This window comes from Geotrypetes seraphini, chromosome 11, assembly GCF_902459505.1.
Source record: "Geotrypetes seraphini chromosome 11, aGeoSer1.1, whole genome shotgun sequence".
NCBI classification, from domain to species: domain Eukaryota; kingdom Metazoa; phylum Chordata; class Amphibia; order Gymnophiona; family Dermophiidae; genus Geotrypetes; species Geotrypetes seraphini.
This window is the reverse complement of record NC_047094.1, coordinates 48,814,614-48,831,872: the sequence shown is the minus strand read 5'-3', so window position 1 is coordinate 48,831,872 and position 17,259 is coordinate 48,814,614. Positions and strand designations below refer to the sequence as shown.

General features: G+C 47.9%; 1 protein-coding gene across 2 annotated transcripts in view; it reads right to left on the bottom strand.

The window, feature by feature from the left end:
- The window catches only part of WDR90 (WD repeat domain 90), a 247,472-nt gene that overhangs the window by 48,707 nt on the left and 181,506 nt on the right, over positions 1 to 17,259 (bottom strand). For both annotated transcript variants that reach the window (XM_033914400.1, XM_033914401.1), the window contains 2 exons: positions 1,256 to 1,438; positions 592 to 692 (listed from right to left, as the gene is read on the bottom strand). In XM_033914400.1, the coding sequence (XP_033770291.1) occupies positions 592 to 692; positions 1,256 to 1,438 (284 nt within the window). The remainder of the gene's footprint in view (positions 1 to 591; positions 693 to 1,255; positions 1,439 to 17,259) is intronic.

The following is a 17,259-nucleotide window of genomic DNA, read 5'->3' as shown; positions in this document are numbered from 1 at the left end:
GTACCCTTGGATGTACACCATCCAGCCTTATCGCTTTGTTCAATTTTTTGTTTAGCTACTTCCTCATAAACACAATCCTGGTTTGGTGTCTCTGATACTGGAAAATGAACTGTAGAGTAGCTGTTCCAATAGTGTGTGTGTGTGTGTGTGTGGGGAAGCAGGACTCTAAATGTGGTCACATCAGTGGCTGGGGGCCACAGAAACAGGGCTTCTGATCTCCACTGTGCTCCGTGCTCAGTAGTGGCGGGCAGAATGGAGTTTGAAAGTCAGTTACTATTCACAGACACTGTGCTCTCTTGTCATGTTAACTGGAAACCATGCAGTTACAGGGGTCTGTGAATGCTTACTGACCCACAGAACCATGTGCTGACTGCTGCTGTGGCACCACTTCAGCTACTGCTGTCTGGCTGCTTTAAATAAATAGTAGAGTGAGGAGGGGAGGAAGTGGACAAGGGAGAAGGGAAAGAAGTGGAGGACTCCATTTTTGCTTCCATTATCATCTGGATCATGTGAATTTATAAATGTCAGTAGGAGATTATATTGGCTAAAACTATCAGATGCATTGCTGAAAGAAGAGGATGGTGCTCCTACCTTGGGGAGTGCTGAGGTTTTAAATCGAGCAGTAAAATGTCTATAGGAATCTGGCTGGATTCTGCGGTCTGCATGAAATTCTTCTCTCTTCACTTCAGTTTCTGTCAAATAAGGGTATTATTAAAAAAGTGTCCTCATTGATACCACTAAGACATGGCTGTAAGAAACACACCATTGAAGCCTTCTCTAACACACAGAGTGTTGCTGTGTGAGTTTATGTAGTCTGAATCATAGCAAAGATAAGTCACTGGTTTACCGAAGCTCACACTACTGGAGTCACAGCAGACACTGAAACAATAGTTAAAAGGAAGCCCACACTGCCTGGATGAGAGAAAACGGTATCTTTTAGTTTCTGTTCTATTAGCTCTCCCACCAGTATGACCTCAGTATGAGTTCTTTCAAACTATAGGCCGAGATGCTAACTATACCAAGACATGTAGTAACATGACCAAGACAGACAGACCCTGAAGATTAGAGGTGTACCCTCCTTTGATGGCCACTTGTTACTGTGAATAGAGGCCGAGCCCTCAATCGCTGCTTTCTCCTGGCTGGGTCTGTAGCCAGGGAAGAAAGTTCCATTACATATGGGCCTTAATCCTGTCAATTTTGGCCTGCTCCAAGCTGTGATAGCTCATACTTTAAGACAAGAAGTGGGGTGTTTTACCTCTCATTGGCTGACCATGATCTCCTGAACTTCTCTGAGCAGCTGCTGGCTGTGGGACTGGCACTTCCTCTCTCTTTGTTCCACACTTGATAACGATCACTGAGTGGTCTGCGTCCTCAGATGCAACTCCTCCATTCTCCTTTGCAGCTGTTCCCAACTCTTCTCCAGACTCCGAGAAAAGATCTGTGGACAATTACAAATCAAAAGGGTTTCCACACTCTCAATTTCTGGGTATTCACAATGAACCTAGATTTCCACTTCAGCCCACAATGCCTCTTTTATCCTTTGTGTTCTATACTGCTGCTTTGAAGCCCCAGCTGTCTGTTTCCTAATTCTATATCACAAATATTCCTTTGTGCACTGTGGCTTCTTAGCAGGAAAAAAAGCTTAGCCTGATCCCTTCACAGTTCTGTAGCCCAAGACTTAAGATTCCCCTAATAAGGAGAGAAGCAATCTGTTAAATCTTAAAATTATTATTTTTTTAAATCTCAAATAGATTTTTAAATGTGTTAGGAGGACATCAGAATAAGTTCCGTAGGGTTATAGGACTATACAGTAACATAGTAAATGACGGCATATAAAGACTTGAGTGGTCCATCCAGTCTGCCCAACCATACATGCGCCATAAATTAATTATTTAGTTTAAATGGTCCTTTTGCTTAGATATTTCTGGGCCAGAAACCCAGAGCCCTGCCCAGTAGTGTGCTTAGGTTCCATCTACTGGCGTCTCCATCAAAGCTCACTCCAGCCCATCTTAACCATCCCAGCCATCGAAACCCTCCCCAGCCCATCCTCAACTGAATGTTCATATATGGGATGCAGGCAGGTATACGTACACTAGATCAGTGGTTCCCAGCCCTCTCCTGGAGGACCACCAGGCTAGTCGGGTTTTCAGGATAGCCTTAATGAATATGTATGAGAGAGATCTGGATATAATGGAGGTGCCAGGCAAGCAAATCTGCTCCATGCATATTCATTAAGGCTATCCTGAAAACCCGACTGGCCTGGTGGTCTTCCAGGATAGGGTTGGGAACCACTGCACTAGATGATATTTTATCAAATGGGAAAATGCTTGAGTTTTCACGACTGCAACAATCTTTTGGTATTGCAAAGTCTCAAATTTATAAGTGGTTGCAGTTGAAACAAGCCACTCAGAAGGGATTCCCTGATTGGCGAAATCTTAAAAATCATTGCAGGTCCTGTGCTTCCAAATGGATTTCCTAGGGCATCAGGCCGCTCAGTGGTATAAATTAATATCCGGTTATATAAATAAAAAACCCCAAAACTAGTCTTAGAGACATTTGGAGCATTGAGATAAAGCAGCAGATTTCTGCATCTTCAATGGCCACGAATTTGGACTTGGAGGATGAGATGTACAGCATCAGCATCTATGAGACAAACATGTTTTTTTTTAATTACACAGAAGTTTCTGGACCCCTGTTCGTTTACAGAAGTTAGATAGGTCTAAGTCTAATAGATGCTGACACTGTCATCTCGATATAGGGACACTGGATCATCTACTGGATCAAATGCATCTGCCTAACTTTCAAGATCCTCCACGGCATCCTTCCTCCTTTAATTCCACTTTCTTGGAATTCCCCAAATCTTAATACCACCAGATCTACCCAAAAATCAAAATTATCCTTCCCCTCATTAAAAGGCATTTCCCACCCAGGAAAACTGGGGACTTCCCTCTCCTTCAGATTCATCGAGCTCTGGAACAACCTTACCTCCCCTCTTCTAAACCTGAGTGCTCTTCAACCCTTCCGTAAACATCTGAAAACCTGGCTCTTCTCCAAAACCTAACACTCCCCCTTCTTCTGACATCCTAGCCCTCTAACATTCTTCCCCCCTATGATCTTCATCTAGCCCTTCCATGGAGTTCCTTTCTCATTACAATTCCTGTAAACCGTGCCGAGCTCCACAACTATGGAGATGGTGCGGTATACAAACCCAAGGTTTAGTTTAGTTTAGTATTACTTGTATGTATATTGCATTGCATTTTTTGACAGCTTTGAGAACTCAATAAAGATTTAAAAAAAAAAAAAAAAAAAAGAATTTCTAACATTACTCTTGAATCTACCACCCCTCAACCTCAAATTATGCCCTCTGGTTTTACCATTTTCCTTTCTCTGGAATAGATTTTGTTCTACTTTAATACCTTTCAAGTATTTGAACGTCTGAATCATATCTCCCTTGTCCTTTTCCTCAAGGGTATACATATTCAGGGCTTCCAGTCTCTCCTCACACGTCTTCTGGCGCAAACCTACCATTTTCGTCGCCTTCCTCTGGACCGCTTTAAGTCTTTTTATGTCCATCGCCATATATGGCCTCCAAAATTGAACACCCAAACCATAATACATACTCAATCATTTGTCTTCCAGTCATTTTCATATGTGGGTGTCCAGTGTCATAATTTGAAGAACTTTATTCTTTATCAGATAAGTATAGCCTTCATCCAAAATTGTTCCTTTGTTAAAATTCATAGTAACTTCTTTCAATGTATTGAGTATGTACTGCAGGTCGGGACTTGAAAATAGGCATAGTCCTATAAGATGTTCTGTGACTCTAAGGAGGACATCAGAATAAGTTCCAAACACAAGGCAGAGAGATGGTACAAGGGATTCTACTGCTTTTTCTTAAGCAGTTTTGCACTTGGAGTTTCTCCTTCCTCAACCAACTCTACTCCCCCTTGCTGCAGACTCTCACACACCAACCACCCCACCATGAATCCATCCTTCTGGATCCTTCTCCTCCTACTCTGCTCACCTCTCTATCCTTCCCTCTGTCTGAAACCTCCCTCCCCCAACCTTCTCGACCCCGCTAACTCCAATACCATCTGCCCCGGACTCAGAATCCCCACATTGATACGCACCAGAATTTTCCCTCCCAAGAAAAACCCCCGAAAAGTCAACCAAGACTCCCTAAAGCCCCTACCCCCTGCCAATCCTCCCAACACTGCCCCAGACTCTCTCACCCCAGTCCCTACACTTTATTGCAACGCCAGATCCGCGTGCAACAAGACCCAAATCTTGAAAGACCTTCTAGACGAGCTCGACCCTGGATTCCTGTGCATCACAGAATCATGGATCGCCAAAGACGACCTATTCACGCAAAACGAACTCCTCCCCCACGGTTACCAAGGCCTCTTTTCCCCCAGACCCAATCGAAAAGGAGGTGGCCTGGCACTCCTCTACAAATCTTTCTTCGACGTCCAGCTCCTCGAGACGGGCACCCATCCTTCTCTAGAATATTTGCTTGCTTCAGTCAATGACGAACTCCGCACCCACCCATTGGGCATCCTATTACTATACCGGCCACCCACCCCTTGGGCAAAATCTTCAAATCTCGTCTATGAGACCATAACAAATGCCTTCCTTAAATTCCAAAGACTTCTGATTGTTGGTGATATCAATCTCCACCTCGACGACACAAACAACAATGATACATCCGAATTCAACAACTTCCTTACCTCTCTTGGCTTTCCCTCACCCACCCCATCCCCAACCCACGAAAAAGGGCATACTCTAGACTTCACCACCTTCATCGATCTTACCACATTCAAAACCTCAACCGACGACACTCGCTGGGAACAAGTCCCCTGGTCAGACCACTTCTTAGGGACTACCTGTCTCCCCGTCTTCATGTCACACCTTGACTCCCCACCCCACTCCTCCCATTCCATAACCTTCCGCAAAAAAACCTCGAGCAACCTATTCTGGCCCAAATTTCTCAACAAACTCTCCTCCAACCCTAGACCTATAGACCCCGAATCACATTGGCACAACTGGACTGCCCTCTCCGAGTCCACCTACCACTCCCTTGCTCCACTAACCACCAAAACCATCTCCTACCCCCGAAAGGCCCCCTGGTACCTACCTCTTCACAGAGAATTAAAACAGAAGTGTCGCGCTTTGGAGCGCAAATGGAAAAAATCCAAATCCCCCTCCGATAGACAGACCTGGAGGGCTAACATTAAATTTTACAATTCAACATTAAAAAAAGCCAGGAAAAACTTCTTTGGAGACAAGATCTCCAGATCCAACAACCAGATCAGTGCGCTGTTCAACATCTGGCGCTCCCTAACTACAAAAAAAGACCCGTCGTTGCTTCCACCATCTCTATCAGCCGAGGCCCTTGCAAATTTCTTTAATGAAAAGATTTCCACCCTAAGACGCTCCTTCCCCACCACAGTCTCCTACAATCCCCTGACCTCTACTGTTCCCAACTCTACCTTACCTGTATCCATTCCTGCCGACAGATCCTGGACCGCCTTCGAGCTTGTCTCTGAACCGCAAGTCTCCAAACTCTGCCTCAAATTAAAAACTTGCAAGTGCATTTTGGATCCTTTCCCCTCCTACCTATACGAGAATATCCCTACACAGGCCATCACTTCCCTCACCGAACTTATAAACTCTGCCCTAACATCAGGCCTTTTCTCCCCCGACATGGGACACATTTCACTGTCCCCTCTACTGAAAAAGGCCGATCTCAATCCCTCCATTCCATCAAATTACCGTCCTATAGCAAATATCCCTCTCCTAACCAAACTATTAGAATCCATCATATCCACCCAACTCTCATCCTACCTAGAACGATTCTCTATCCTCCTACCCCACCAATTCGGCTTCAGACCCAACTTCAGCACAGAATCCCTCTTGGCCTCACTAATCTCTAAGGTGCAACAACTCCATTCTCGCAACAAATTTGCTGTTCTTCTTCAATTCGACCTCTCCGCAGCCTTCGATGTCGTTCACCACGACATCCTAATCTTCCAACTCTCCGAAATAGGCATAAGCTCCACAGTCCTGGATTGGTTCTCGAAATTCCTACGCTCCCGCTCCTACACCGTTAACACAAACGGTACCTCATCCCCCGCCTGGAAGCCAAAATGTGGAGTCCCGCAAGGCTCACCCCTCTCCCCTATCCTTTTCAACATCTACATGTCCTCTCTGAAACTCCTTCATTTATCCCCCCTAGAAACTCTCTACTCCTACGCTGATGACATCCTCATCCTCCTCGAAACCGACTCGAACCTCTCGAACCTCGCTGAGAACATCTCCACATGTATTACGAACCTCCAATCCTGGGCCCAATCTGTACAAATGAAACTGAATGAGTCCAAAACCAAACTACTTTGGCTCGGCCCAATCTCAGACCATTTACCCACCTCCATCCCTCTACCCTCCGGCCCCACTCTGCAGCTTGAGTTTTCAAGCAAAGTCCTAGGCATCATCTTAGATTCCTCTCTCTCCTTCAACGATCACCTCAACTCCCTGGTAAAAAAAATGCTTCTTTAGCCTCCATATGTTGAGGAAAGTAAGATCCTGCTTTCATCATTCTCATTTCGCCATCCTCGTCCAATCCACCATCCTCTCTAGACTGGACTACTGCAACTCCATCTATATAAGCCTAACTAAGAAAAACCTCCATAGACTTCAACTAATTCAGAACGCCGCAGCCAAGCTTATTTTCGCAAAAGGCAAGTTCGACCACGTTTCCCCACTCCTCTTCAAGCTTCATTGGCTCCCAGTATACTCCAGAGTCCTCTATAAATGTGCCTGCATAGCCTTCAAGATTCTACATGGCGTCCTCCCTCCCATTATCCCACTCTTCTGGAATTCCTCAAACCCGCTCTCGACTAGATCCTCCCAAAAACTGAAACTATCTTTCCCTTCTATAAAAGGTATATCCCGCGCAGGAAAACTTGGAACATCCCTCCCCTTTAGAACCATAGAACTCTGGAACAATCTTTCATCCCCGCTCAGAAATTCTAGCTCCTTCCAATCCTTCCGCAAACACTTGAAAACTTGGCTCTTTTCAAAAATCTAATCACCTCCCGTGCTCTAGTATCCTGTCCCCCTCTATCTCCTCAGTCCCTCTCCTATATCCTTTCTTTGTAGTTCCTTTCCTTTCAAACTCTGTAAACCGTGCCGAGCTCTGCGCACGCGGAGATGGTGCGGTATACAAACCTAAGGTTTAGTTTAGTTTAGTTTAGTTTCATCACTGCAATTGCAGAAATATTTTGGTTTCTACCATAACATTTCAGCAAACAGGGGAAGAAAATTGTCAATGACTTTTATCCTTAACTAGAATCTCTGAAGCCTAGTGTTTCTGGGTACTCGGTCTCAATTTCTAGATTAATTCATACTTTTTTCGGTAATGGAATCACAGGACTCCAAAATCAGAAGCATTCTTCTGGACTTAGCCACAGAGAAGTCCTTACAGATTGGGACTGCATGCTTTGGAACACCGCATCTTTTTACCAGCTTCTTCTGCTTTGGTGTTAAGACCTTAGTGGCTAAATGTCTCCCATCTTGTGTCCATTTGCCTAAATAGCATTCCTTTACAAAGTTGCTTCTTTACAGGGTCATTAGTAGTAGACATTTATTCCCCTTTCTGCCTTATTGCTCCTCTTTTGACTACGTTCCTTTGAGAAATAACTGTCTTTGCATCAGGCTATCTCCTAGACAGATTAGGTTCTTACTTCAGTAATCTTGGTTCTGTTAGGATACACAGGAGTCCATACTTTAAGAACTTGAGACCTCCTCTCCTTCTGCAGTGGAGCACAGTACCCTCCTCAGTGGGTACCAAAGCAATCAAACTCAACCGAAACATAAGAAAAGAAGAGAGGCACGGGAAACTTCCCTGGCAATAAACACATTCTGTTCTGCTCTGAAACTTAGAAATTAGAACAGTGATCAATAAACATTTAACAAGAAAACAGAGAATACCAAACACTCGCATGAGTAACTCAGATCCAACCTGCTAAGGTTAATATGCAGGTGCTACGGGACCCTCCCCGAAGGAAAGAAAAAGGGAACCCCTTCCCGCCCAATACCTGAAACACATCTTTTTTTTAATCCTAGGTATAATAGCAGAGGTCCCAAGATGGACACTGGCAATGTCCATGGCAGAAATCAGGCGATTCAAAACAAATCTGCACAGAGAAGGTAGTATGGACTCCTGTGTATCCTAACAGAACGCAGATTACTGAGATAAGAATCTAATCTGTCATTCTGTTGTGGATACACAGGACGTACCAAAGCAATGTCATATATCTAGGGTGTGAAAAATGAGCATGAATGCAGTACTGAAGACCCAAATGCAGTATCTTCTCGAGCCACCACATCCACTCTGTGGAACAGTGTATAGCAAACTGTGCCGCAGCACACCAGTGTGCCTTCTGAGTTTTCAGGTGTGCCACAGCACACTGGGGAGGAGGAGAGTGTGACGCCCCCCCCCCCCCCCGAGGTCGGATGGACCCCCGAAAGGGTCCCCCCCAAGCTCAGTCCAGCACCAAACAGGGACAAGAAGGCCACTAAACAACTTCCAAAAGGCCTACACTAACCAATTTTAGGGAAGACTGGCACAGCTTACCACACCTACTGAGACTGAGAACATACTGGTTAGACTAGAGGGAAGCACAGCTATTAGTATTACAGCCAAAGTTTTGTCTCCACCTGCTAGTCATGATGAGCTATTACCCATCTGTGAACTGTACCGGTCTGGAGAGATGCTAAAAAAGTGGCAATTTATAACTTTGTACCTAAATCCTCTACATGCAGCTGCAAGGGGGCATGGGTAGATAATGGGCAAGTCTATCAATTAAGCACTAATCTTTTAGAATACTGTCAGTTACCCATGTAATTGCCAGCACTTAGGTGTAAGCATTTACACTATAAGTGGTCATGCCTAACCAACTGCAGTCTTACACTAGTATTCTATAATGGCAATCACACACACCTAAATGCCGAAGAAACACACAGTTTTACCAGGTCTATGGCTGGTCTATGGCTGTGCCTAAATTGTGGGTTATAGGTTGTAGGTTATTATATAAAGGAAAGCAGGTGTCTATAGGCTGGATGAACTAAATAATCACTAATACCAACTGTATCACTGTTGGCCGATTCTCTAGCCGATTGTGGAAGAGCCGATAACGAATTGCCAGAGGTTGTGGTAAGAGTGGATAGTAAAGCTGGTTTTAAGAAGGGTTTGGACAATTTCCTGGAGAAAAAGACATGGGGGAAGTCACTGCTTGCCCTGGATCAGTAACATGAGATGTCGCTGCTCTTTGGGTTTTTGCCAAGTACTAGTGACCTGGATTGGCCACTGTGAGAATGGGCTACTGGGCTTGATGGATCTTTGGTCTGACCTAGTAAGGCTATTCTCTGTCATAATCTCCACCTCTCTCATCTGATTGATCGGTGTGAGAGCAACTCTCATGCATGCGCAAAGCCGGCAGCAAAGCCTGAGCAGCTGAGAGGCAAGGGAAGCCCCGAAAGCAGCCTTTTGCCATTCAGCTGTCCCATTAAAAAAGCAAAGAAAAAAGCCTTCCTCAACGTCCCAGCACCGGGAACTAACCAACCCCACCACTACCACAACCGCAACAGCGAAAAGAGCAGGAATGCACACTCCCTCCTGCCATCCCCACCCCTCCCATGAAAAAAATTGGCAGGAGGGTTGCCCCCTCCCTTCTGCCAATGGAGGCCTCCCCTCCCGAACCATCCCCTACCATACCCCCTTCCTCCCCCCCTAAAAAAAAAAGAGGAATACCCACTCCCTCCTGTCACTGGATGCTCTCCTGAACCCCACCCCTTCCTCCCGGGGAAAATAATGGGCCTTCCCCTCCCTAGTGCACCATGTGATTCACAGGGAAGAGCTAATCAGGGCCTTAGGCTCCTCCCTCTGTAAACATGTTATGCATGGGGAGGGGCCTAAGGTCCTGATTTGCTCAGATGTTAGACCTTAGGCCCCTCCTTGTGCATCACATGGGATACAGAGGGAGGAGCCTAAGGCCCTGATTGGCTCAGACACCTAAGACTCCTCCCCTTAGCTTCCTACCTAGGCTCCTACCTGGCAGGCATCGGAGCTGGAGGGACTGTGCTTCCCTCCAGCTCCCAACTTCTACAAAAGGTATGTGTGTGGGGGGGAGGGAGGAGCATCCGGTGGCAGGGAGTGGGCATCCCTCCTGTCTTTTTTTCAGGAGGAAGGGGGGAGGGTAGGGGATGGTTTGGGGGGGGGCCTCCGTTGGCAGGAAGGAGTGGGCATCCCTCCTGCCAATTTTCTCTCAAGGGGGGAATTCCCAGTGTCGCGTTCATCAGGGGTCATCAGAGAGGGCTCTCATCAGCGGTGGGTACATTTTTTCATTTTTTTAACACCTGTTACGGTAAGTAACTGTGCTTTATCCCAGGACAAGCAGGCAGCATATTCTTGACTGATGGGTGACCTCCAAGCTAACAAAAAGAGGGATGGAGGGAAGGTTGGCCATTAGGAAAATAAATTTTGCAAAACAGATTGGCCGAAGTGTCCATCCCGTTTGGAGAATGCATCCAGACAATAATGAGATGTAAAAGTATGAACTGAGGACCAAGTGGCAGCCTTGCAGATTTCCTCAATAGGAGTGGAACGGAGGAAAGCTACAGATGCTGCCATAGCTCGGACTCTATGGTCCGTGACAGAACCTTCCAGTGTCAGTCCGGTCTGAGCATAACAGAATGAAATGCACGCTGCAAGCCAATTTGACAACGTACGTTTAGAAACAGGACGTCCCAATTTATTTGGATCAAAGGACAGAAAGAGTTGAGGAACTGATCTGTGGGGTTTTGTACGCTCTAGATAGTAAGCTAGAGCCCTCTTACAGTCCAAAGTATGCAGAGCCTGTTCTCCAGAATGGGAATGAGGTTTCGGAAAGAAAACAGGCAGTACAATAGATTGGTTGAGATGGAATTCAGAGACAACCTTAGGAAGAAACTTTGGATGTGTACGTAGAACTACCTTATCGTGATGAAAGACTGTGAAAGGTGGATCAGAAACCAGTGCATGAAGCTCACTGACCCTCCTGGCAGAGGTGAGCGCAATAAGGAAAAGTACCTTCCAAGTGAGAAACTTGAAAGTGGCAGTAGCCAAAGGTTCAAATGGAGGCTTCATTAAAGCGGAGAGAACCACATTAAGATCCCAGATCACAGGAGGTGTTTAAGAGGTGGTTTTACATTGAAAAGACCTCGCATGAATCTGGCGACTAGGGGATGAGCTGAAAGGAGTTTTCCATGGACTGGCTCATGAAAAGCAGCAATAGCACTAAGATGGACTCTGATGGATGTAGATTTGAGGCCAGAGTCAGACAGAGAAAGTAGATAATCCAATAATGTCTCCACTGCTAGGGACGTGGGATCATGATGATGAAGAAGACACCAAGAAGAAAACCGTGTCCATTTCTGATGATAACATTGCAGAGTGGCTGGTTTTCTGGAAGCATCCAGAATAGAACGAACGGGCTGAGACAGAAGAGAATCATAAGAAGTCAGCCCGAGAGATACCAAGCTGTCAGGTGTAGAGACTGGAGGTTGGGATGCAGAAGGATCTCTTGATGCTGCGTAAGCAGAGAAGGAAATAGTGGAAGCAGAAAGGGTTCTCTGGAACTGAGTTGAAGTAGAAGGGAGAACCAATGTTGCCTGGGCCACCGTGGAGCAATCAGAATCATGGTGGCTCGTTCCCTCTTGAGCTTGAACAAGGTTCGTAACATGAGCGGCAGAGGAGGGAAAGCATACAGGAACAGATTGGACCAATCCAGAAGAAAAGCGTCCGCTGCCAGACGGTGAGGAGAATAGAGTCTGGAGCAGAATAGGGGCAGCTGGTGATTGTGAGGAGCTGCAAAGAGGTCTATCTGAGGAGTGCCCCACTGAGCAAAGATGGACTGTAGAGTTACAGGATCGAGTGTCCACTCGTGAGGTTGGAGAATTCTGATGAGGTTGTCCGCTAAGGAATTTTGTTCTCCCTGAATGTAGATAGCTTTCAGGAATAGTTGGTGATCTGTGGCCCAAGCCCAAATCTTCTGGGCTTCCTGGCACAAGAGGCGAGAGCCTGTCCCACCCTGCTTGTTGATGTAGTACATTGCAACTTGATTGTCTGTGCACAGCAGGAGGACCTGAGGAAAGAGAAGATGTTGGAAGGCTTTGAGGGCATAAAACATCGCTCTGAGTTCCAGGAAATTGATGTGATGTTTCATTTCCTGGGCTGTCCAAAGCCCTTGAGTTTGGAATTCGTTCAAATGAGCTCCCCAGGCATAAGGGGAGGCGTCGGTGGTAATGACCAGTTGATGAGGAGGCAGATGAAACAGAAGACCTCTGGAGAGATTTGAGGCTATCAACCACCATTGTAGAGACTGACGAAGAGATGATGTCACAGATATGTGTCGTGAGCAAGGATCCGTCGCTTGGGACCACTGGGTAGCAAGGGTCCATTGAGGAGTGCGCAGGTGAAGACGTGCGAGGGGTGTGACATGAACTGTGGAGGCCATGTGACCCAAGAGAATCATCATTTGCTTGGCAGAGATGGAACGTTGTGGAAGCACCTGCTGACATAGAGATTGAAGAGTTTGAAGACGGTTGGATGGCAGGAATGCTCTCATGAGGACTGTGTCCAGTACCGCTCCAATGAATTGAAGTCTCTGAGTGGGGATGAGATGAGATTTGGGTAGATTGATCTCGAACCCCAGAAGCTGTAGAAACAGAATGGTTTGGTTGGTGGCCAGGAGCACTGTTTGAGAGGAATTGGCCTTGATTAACCAATCGTCCAGGTAAGGAAAGACCTGAAGGTGGTGAGAGCTTAGAAAGGCCGCCACCACAATGAGACATTTGGTGAACACCCTTGGAGAGGAGGCAAGACCGAATGGTAGCACCTTGTATTGATAATAACAGCGATTGATCATGAAGCGGAGATACTGTCTGGAGGTCAGATTGACTGGTATGTGAGTGTATGCTTCTTTGAGATCGAGGGAGCATAGCCAGTCGTCTAGATTGAGAAGAGGGTAAAGAGTGGCCAGAGAAAGCATCTTGAATTTTTCCTTGACTAAACATTTGTTGAGATCGCGAAGATCTAGGATTGGTCTGAGATCTCCTGTTTTTTTGGGGACTAGAAAGTAACGGGAGTAGAATCCCTGTCCCTGCTGATCTAGAGGAACTTCCTCTATAGCGTTTAGAAGGAGGAGGGATTGAACTTCCTGAAGAAGGAGGGCAGACTGAGGAGTGTTCAAAGCAGATTCTTTTGGCAGGCTTTGAGCTGGAAGGGTCTGAAAGTTGAGAGAGTAGCCGTGGTGGATGATGTTGAGGACCCATTGGTCCGAAGTGATAACTTCCCACCGGCTGAGGAAAAGAGAGAGACGACCACCTATAGGTTGAGGTAGGTGGGTAGAACTGGGAACCTTGGCTATGCTTTGGAGAATGCAGTCAAAAGGGCTGCGTCGATTTTTGTTGTTGAGGTGGCTTCACAGGTTGCTGCTGTTGTGGCCTGGGAGGCTGACGTTGTTGTTGACGCCTGGGTTGCTGGGGAGCTGCTGGCAATGGGCGAGCTGCATAGCGTCGTTGATAAGCCGATTGCTGTCTGAAAGGCCGAGTCTGAGGAGGCTTTTTCTTAGTCTTGAGCAGGGTATCCCAGCGTGTTTCGTGTGCAGAGAGCTTTTGAGTGGTTGAGTCCATGGATTCCCCAAATAGCTCATCCCCCAGGCATGGGGCATTGGCTAACCGATCTTGATGATTAACATCAAGCTCGGATACCCGAAGCCAGGCAAGGCGACGCATGGCCACAGACATTGCAGTTGCTCTGGAGGTAAGTTCGAAAGTGTCATAAATTGACCGAACCGTGAACTTACGTAGTTGAAACAGAGAAGACGAGCAGTGATGAAAAGCTTGCTGTTTGCGCTGAGGAAGGTACTTTTCAAATGAAGCCATGGTGGTAAGGAGAGGAGATGCTTGAGATAAAAAGAAAAATGAAAAGCATAATTACCAGATCTGTTAGCGAGCATAGCATTCTGGTATAATCGCTTACCGAATTTGTCCATGGCTTTACCTTCTCTGCCAGGAGGGACAGAAGCATATACACTAGTCCCCGCAGACTTTTTAAGCGTAGATTCCACAAGCAGAGATTCATGGGGAAGCTGTGGCTTATCAAACCCAGGAATAGGAATTACTTTGTATAATGAATCCAATTTGCGGGGAGCTCCTGGAATAGTTAAAGGAGTCTCTAGGTTTTTATAGAAAGTTTCCCTCAAGATGTCATGAAGAGGGAGTTTCAAAAATTCCTTTGGAGGCTGGTCAAAGTCAAGGGCATCTAAAAAGGCTTTAGACTTTTTAGATTCAGCCTCCAAAGGAATGGATAGAGAGGTACACATGTCTTTCAAAAAAGAAGTGAAAGATGTGGAGTAGAGAATGACACGGTGACGGTTTACCCGCGGCCACCGCATTTAAGCCGCGGGTCACCGCCGAAAACGGGGAAGAAAACTAGCAGTCGCTGCGGTGACGGGGACAAGGCCATTCACCGACCGCGGAAACAGTGAACAGGTTTGTCCCCGCGGGCCAATGTACCCCCTTCTAGGAACCGCTATTTACCTGTGTTTCACCGTGCTCCTCATTTGTCAGATCAACCCTTCCTGCCAATCGCAGCAGAAGGGTACCCAACCCCTCCTGCCGGTCCTCCCAATGGCCTCCCCTAAGATCGCCGGCAGGAGGGTACCCAACCCCTCCTGCTGGACCCCCCCCCCAACGACCCCTCCCACCCCGGAACCCCCTTAGTCTTACTTTCCAAGTTGGACCGGACAGCTCCTCGCTCGTCTGGCCAGCAGGCCTGCCTCCGTCCAAATGAGGCGGGCCCGCCCCTCCCCTCCCCTGCCTCCCAATGGCCTCCCCTAAGATCGCCGGCAGGAGGGTACCCAACCCCTCCTGCTGGACCCCCCCCAACGAACCCTCCCACCCCGGAACCCCCTTAGTCTTACTTTCCAAGTTGGACCGGACAGCTCCTCGCTCGTCTGGCCAGCAGGCCTGCCTCCGTCCAAATGAGGCGGGCCCGCCCCTCCCCTCCCCTGCCTAACCCACAGGATCCTAGGGCCTGATTGGCCCAAGCACCTAAGGCCCCTCCTATAGCGGGAGTGGCTTTAGGTGCCTAGACCAATCAGGCCCTAGGATCCTGTGGGTTGGGCAGGGTAGGGGCGGGCCCGCCTCATTTGGACGGAGGCAAGCCTGCTGGCCATACGTGTGAGGAGCCGTCCGGTCCAACTTGGAAAGTAAGACTAAGGGGGTTCCGGGGTGGGAGGGTTCGTTGGGGGGGGGTCCAGCAGGAGGGGTTGGGTACCCTCCTGCCGGCGATCTTAGGGGAGGCCATTGGGAGGACCGGCAGGAGGGGTTGGGTACCCTTCTGCTGCGATTGTCGGGAGGGCCGTTGGGGGGGTCTACAGGAGGGGTTGGGTGCCCTCCTGCCGTGATCGCTGGGGGGAGGGGAGACTTGCAGCCGTAGCCGCGGTCACTATGCTAATCACGGCAGCATTTAAAGTACATGTCGTGTTTGTTTTTGCATTGCTAGCCCCAGGGGTGGTGGAAGATTAGTGATTGAAAAACTGTATGAAAAATAACTATTTTAAATTTAGTGATCAAAATGTGTCAGTTTTGAGAATTTATATTAATTAATTTTTTCTCTGCGTGTTTTGTTTTTGTATAGTTATTAACTAATATTTAACTAAGTTTTAAAGTTTTAAAGTTTTAAAGAATGTTTCCTTTATACGTAAATAAAGAAAAGTGAATGGGATTGCAGTGGCGGTGACGGGGCGGTGAATGGGGTGGCAGTGGCGGTGACGGGGCGGTGAAGAGGATGGTGAGACGGGGACGGGGCGGTGACGGGGATGGTGAGACGGGGACGGGGCGGTGACAGGGATGGTGAGACGGGGACGGGGCGGTGACGGGGACCAATTTTTTCACCGTGTCATTCTCTAATGTGGAGTCCTGTTGAGAGGATGGGTCAGGTACAGCAGGCTCATCCTCATCTGAGGAACATTCGCCCTCAGACAGAAAGGGCTCTTCAGAGTCACCCCACAGATCAGGGTCCCTGATATGGGAACTACGGTCTCGGGACTCTGGGGTGGATGGTTGCAAGTGCCGGGATTTGCGCACCGACTTACCCGACCTCATCGACACGGTACCAGGAGATGTTATCGGTTGCACCGGTGCCAAAGTCTGTACCGACTGATGTTGTGCTCTCGGCTCCGGAGCAAGAACAGGCATCGATATCGATGAGGCCGAGTGGACCGGTACCGAAACGGATGCTGCCGATAATAGAGGTTGGTCTACCACCAGTACCGGTGGTTCAGACCGGACCGGCACCGGAAGGTTCGGTGCCAATAGAGCAGGAAGGAGTTGTTGTAACTGCTCCTTGAGCTGCACTTGGAGGATGGCCGCTATGCGATCATCTAAGGAAGGCACCGGTACCGCCTTTTTCTTTTGTGGTACCTGTGGTGCCACTCTACACCCCGGAGATGAGGAGCCCGATGTCGAGGGACTCACCTCAATAGGGGCGGAGCGCTTCCGCTGGCGCCTCACGGAGGACTGGACTCGCTGCAATCGAGACCGGAGGACGCTCTAGCAGGGAAGGCTTCTTAGCTGGCTTACCTGGGTGTTGCGACGCCAGCGCGGTGTCACGCGGTGTCGACGAGGTGGGTGCCGATTGTACAGGAGCCGATGCCGGTGCCGATGTCGCGGGATCGGACATATCGGTACCGAAAAGTAATCGCTGTTGAATTTCGCGATTCTTCAATGTACGTTTTTTCAACGTGGCACAGCGGGTGCAGGTGGAAGCCTGATGCTCCGGACCCAGGCACTGTAGGCACCAGTTGTGCGGGTCCGTAAGGGAGATAGGCCGTGCACACCGCTGGCACTTCTTGAACCCTGGCTGAGGGGGCATGAAAGGAAAAACGGCTTCCGCCAAATCGAAGGCCGAGGCCTCGATGGTGGCAGAAGGCCCCGCCGGGGAAAAACCAAATTGAAGAAAAAAATATATGTTTTTTTTTTTTTTTTTTAACAAAAATAAAAGAAAAGAAAAAAGGCAATAGAGCCAAAAGGGTTTACGCGAGCGGGAAGGCGAAGAGAAAAAATTTCAACGGCCGTTGAAAAACGCGTCTTCTTAGCTCCGCGGAAACTAAGAAACTGGGGACCGCGCGCCTCTGTCGGGCGGGAAGGCACTCG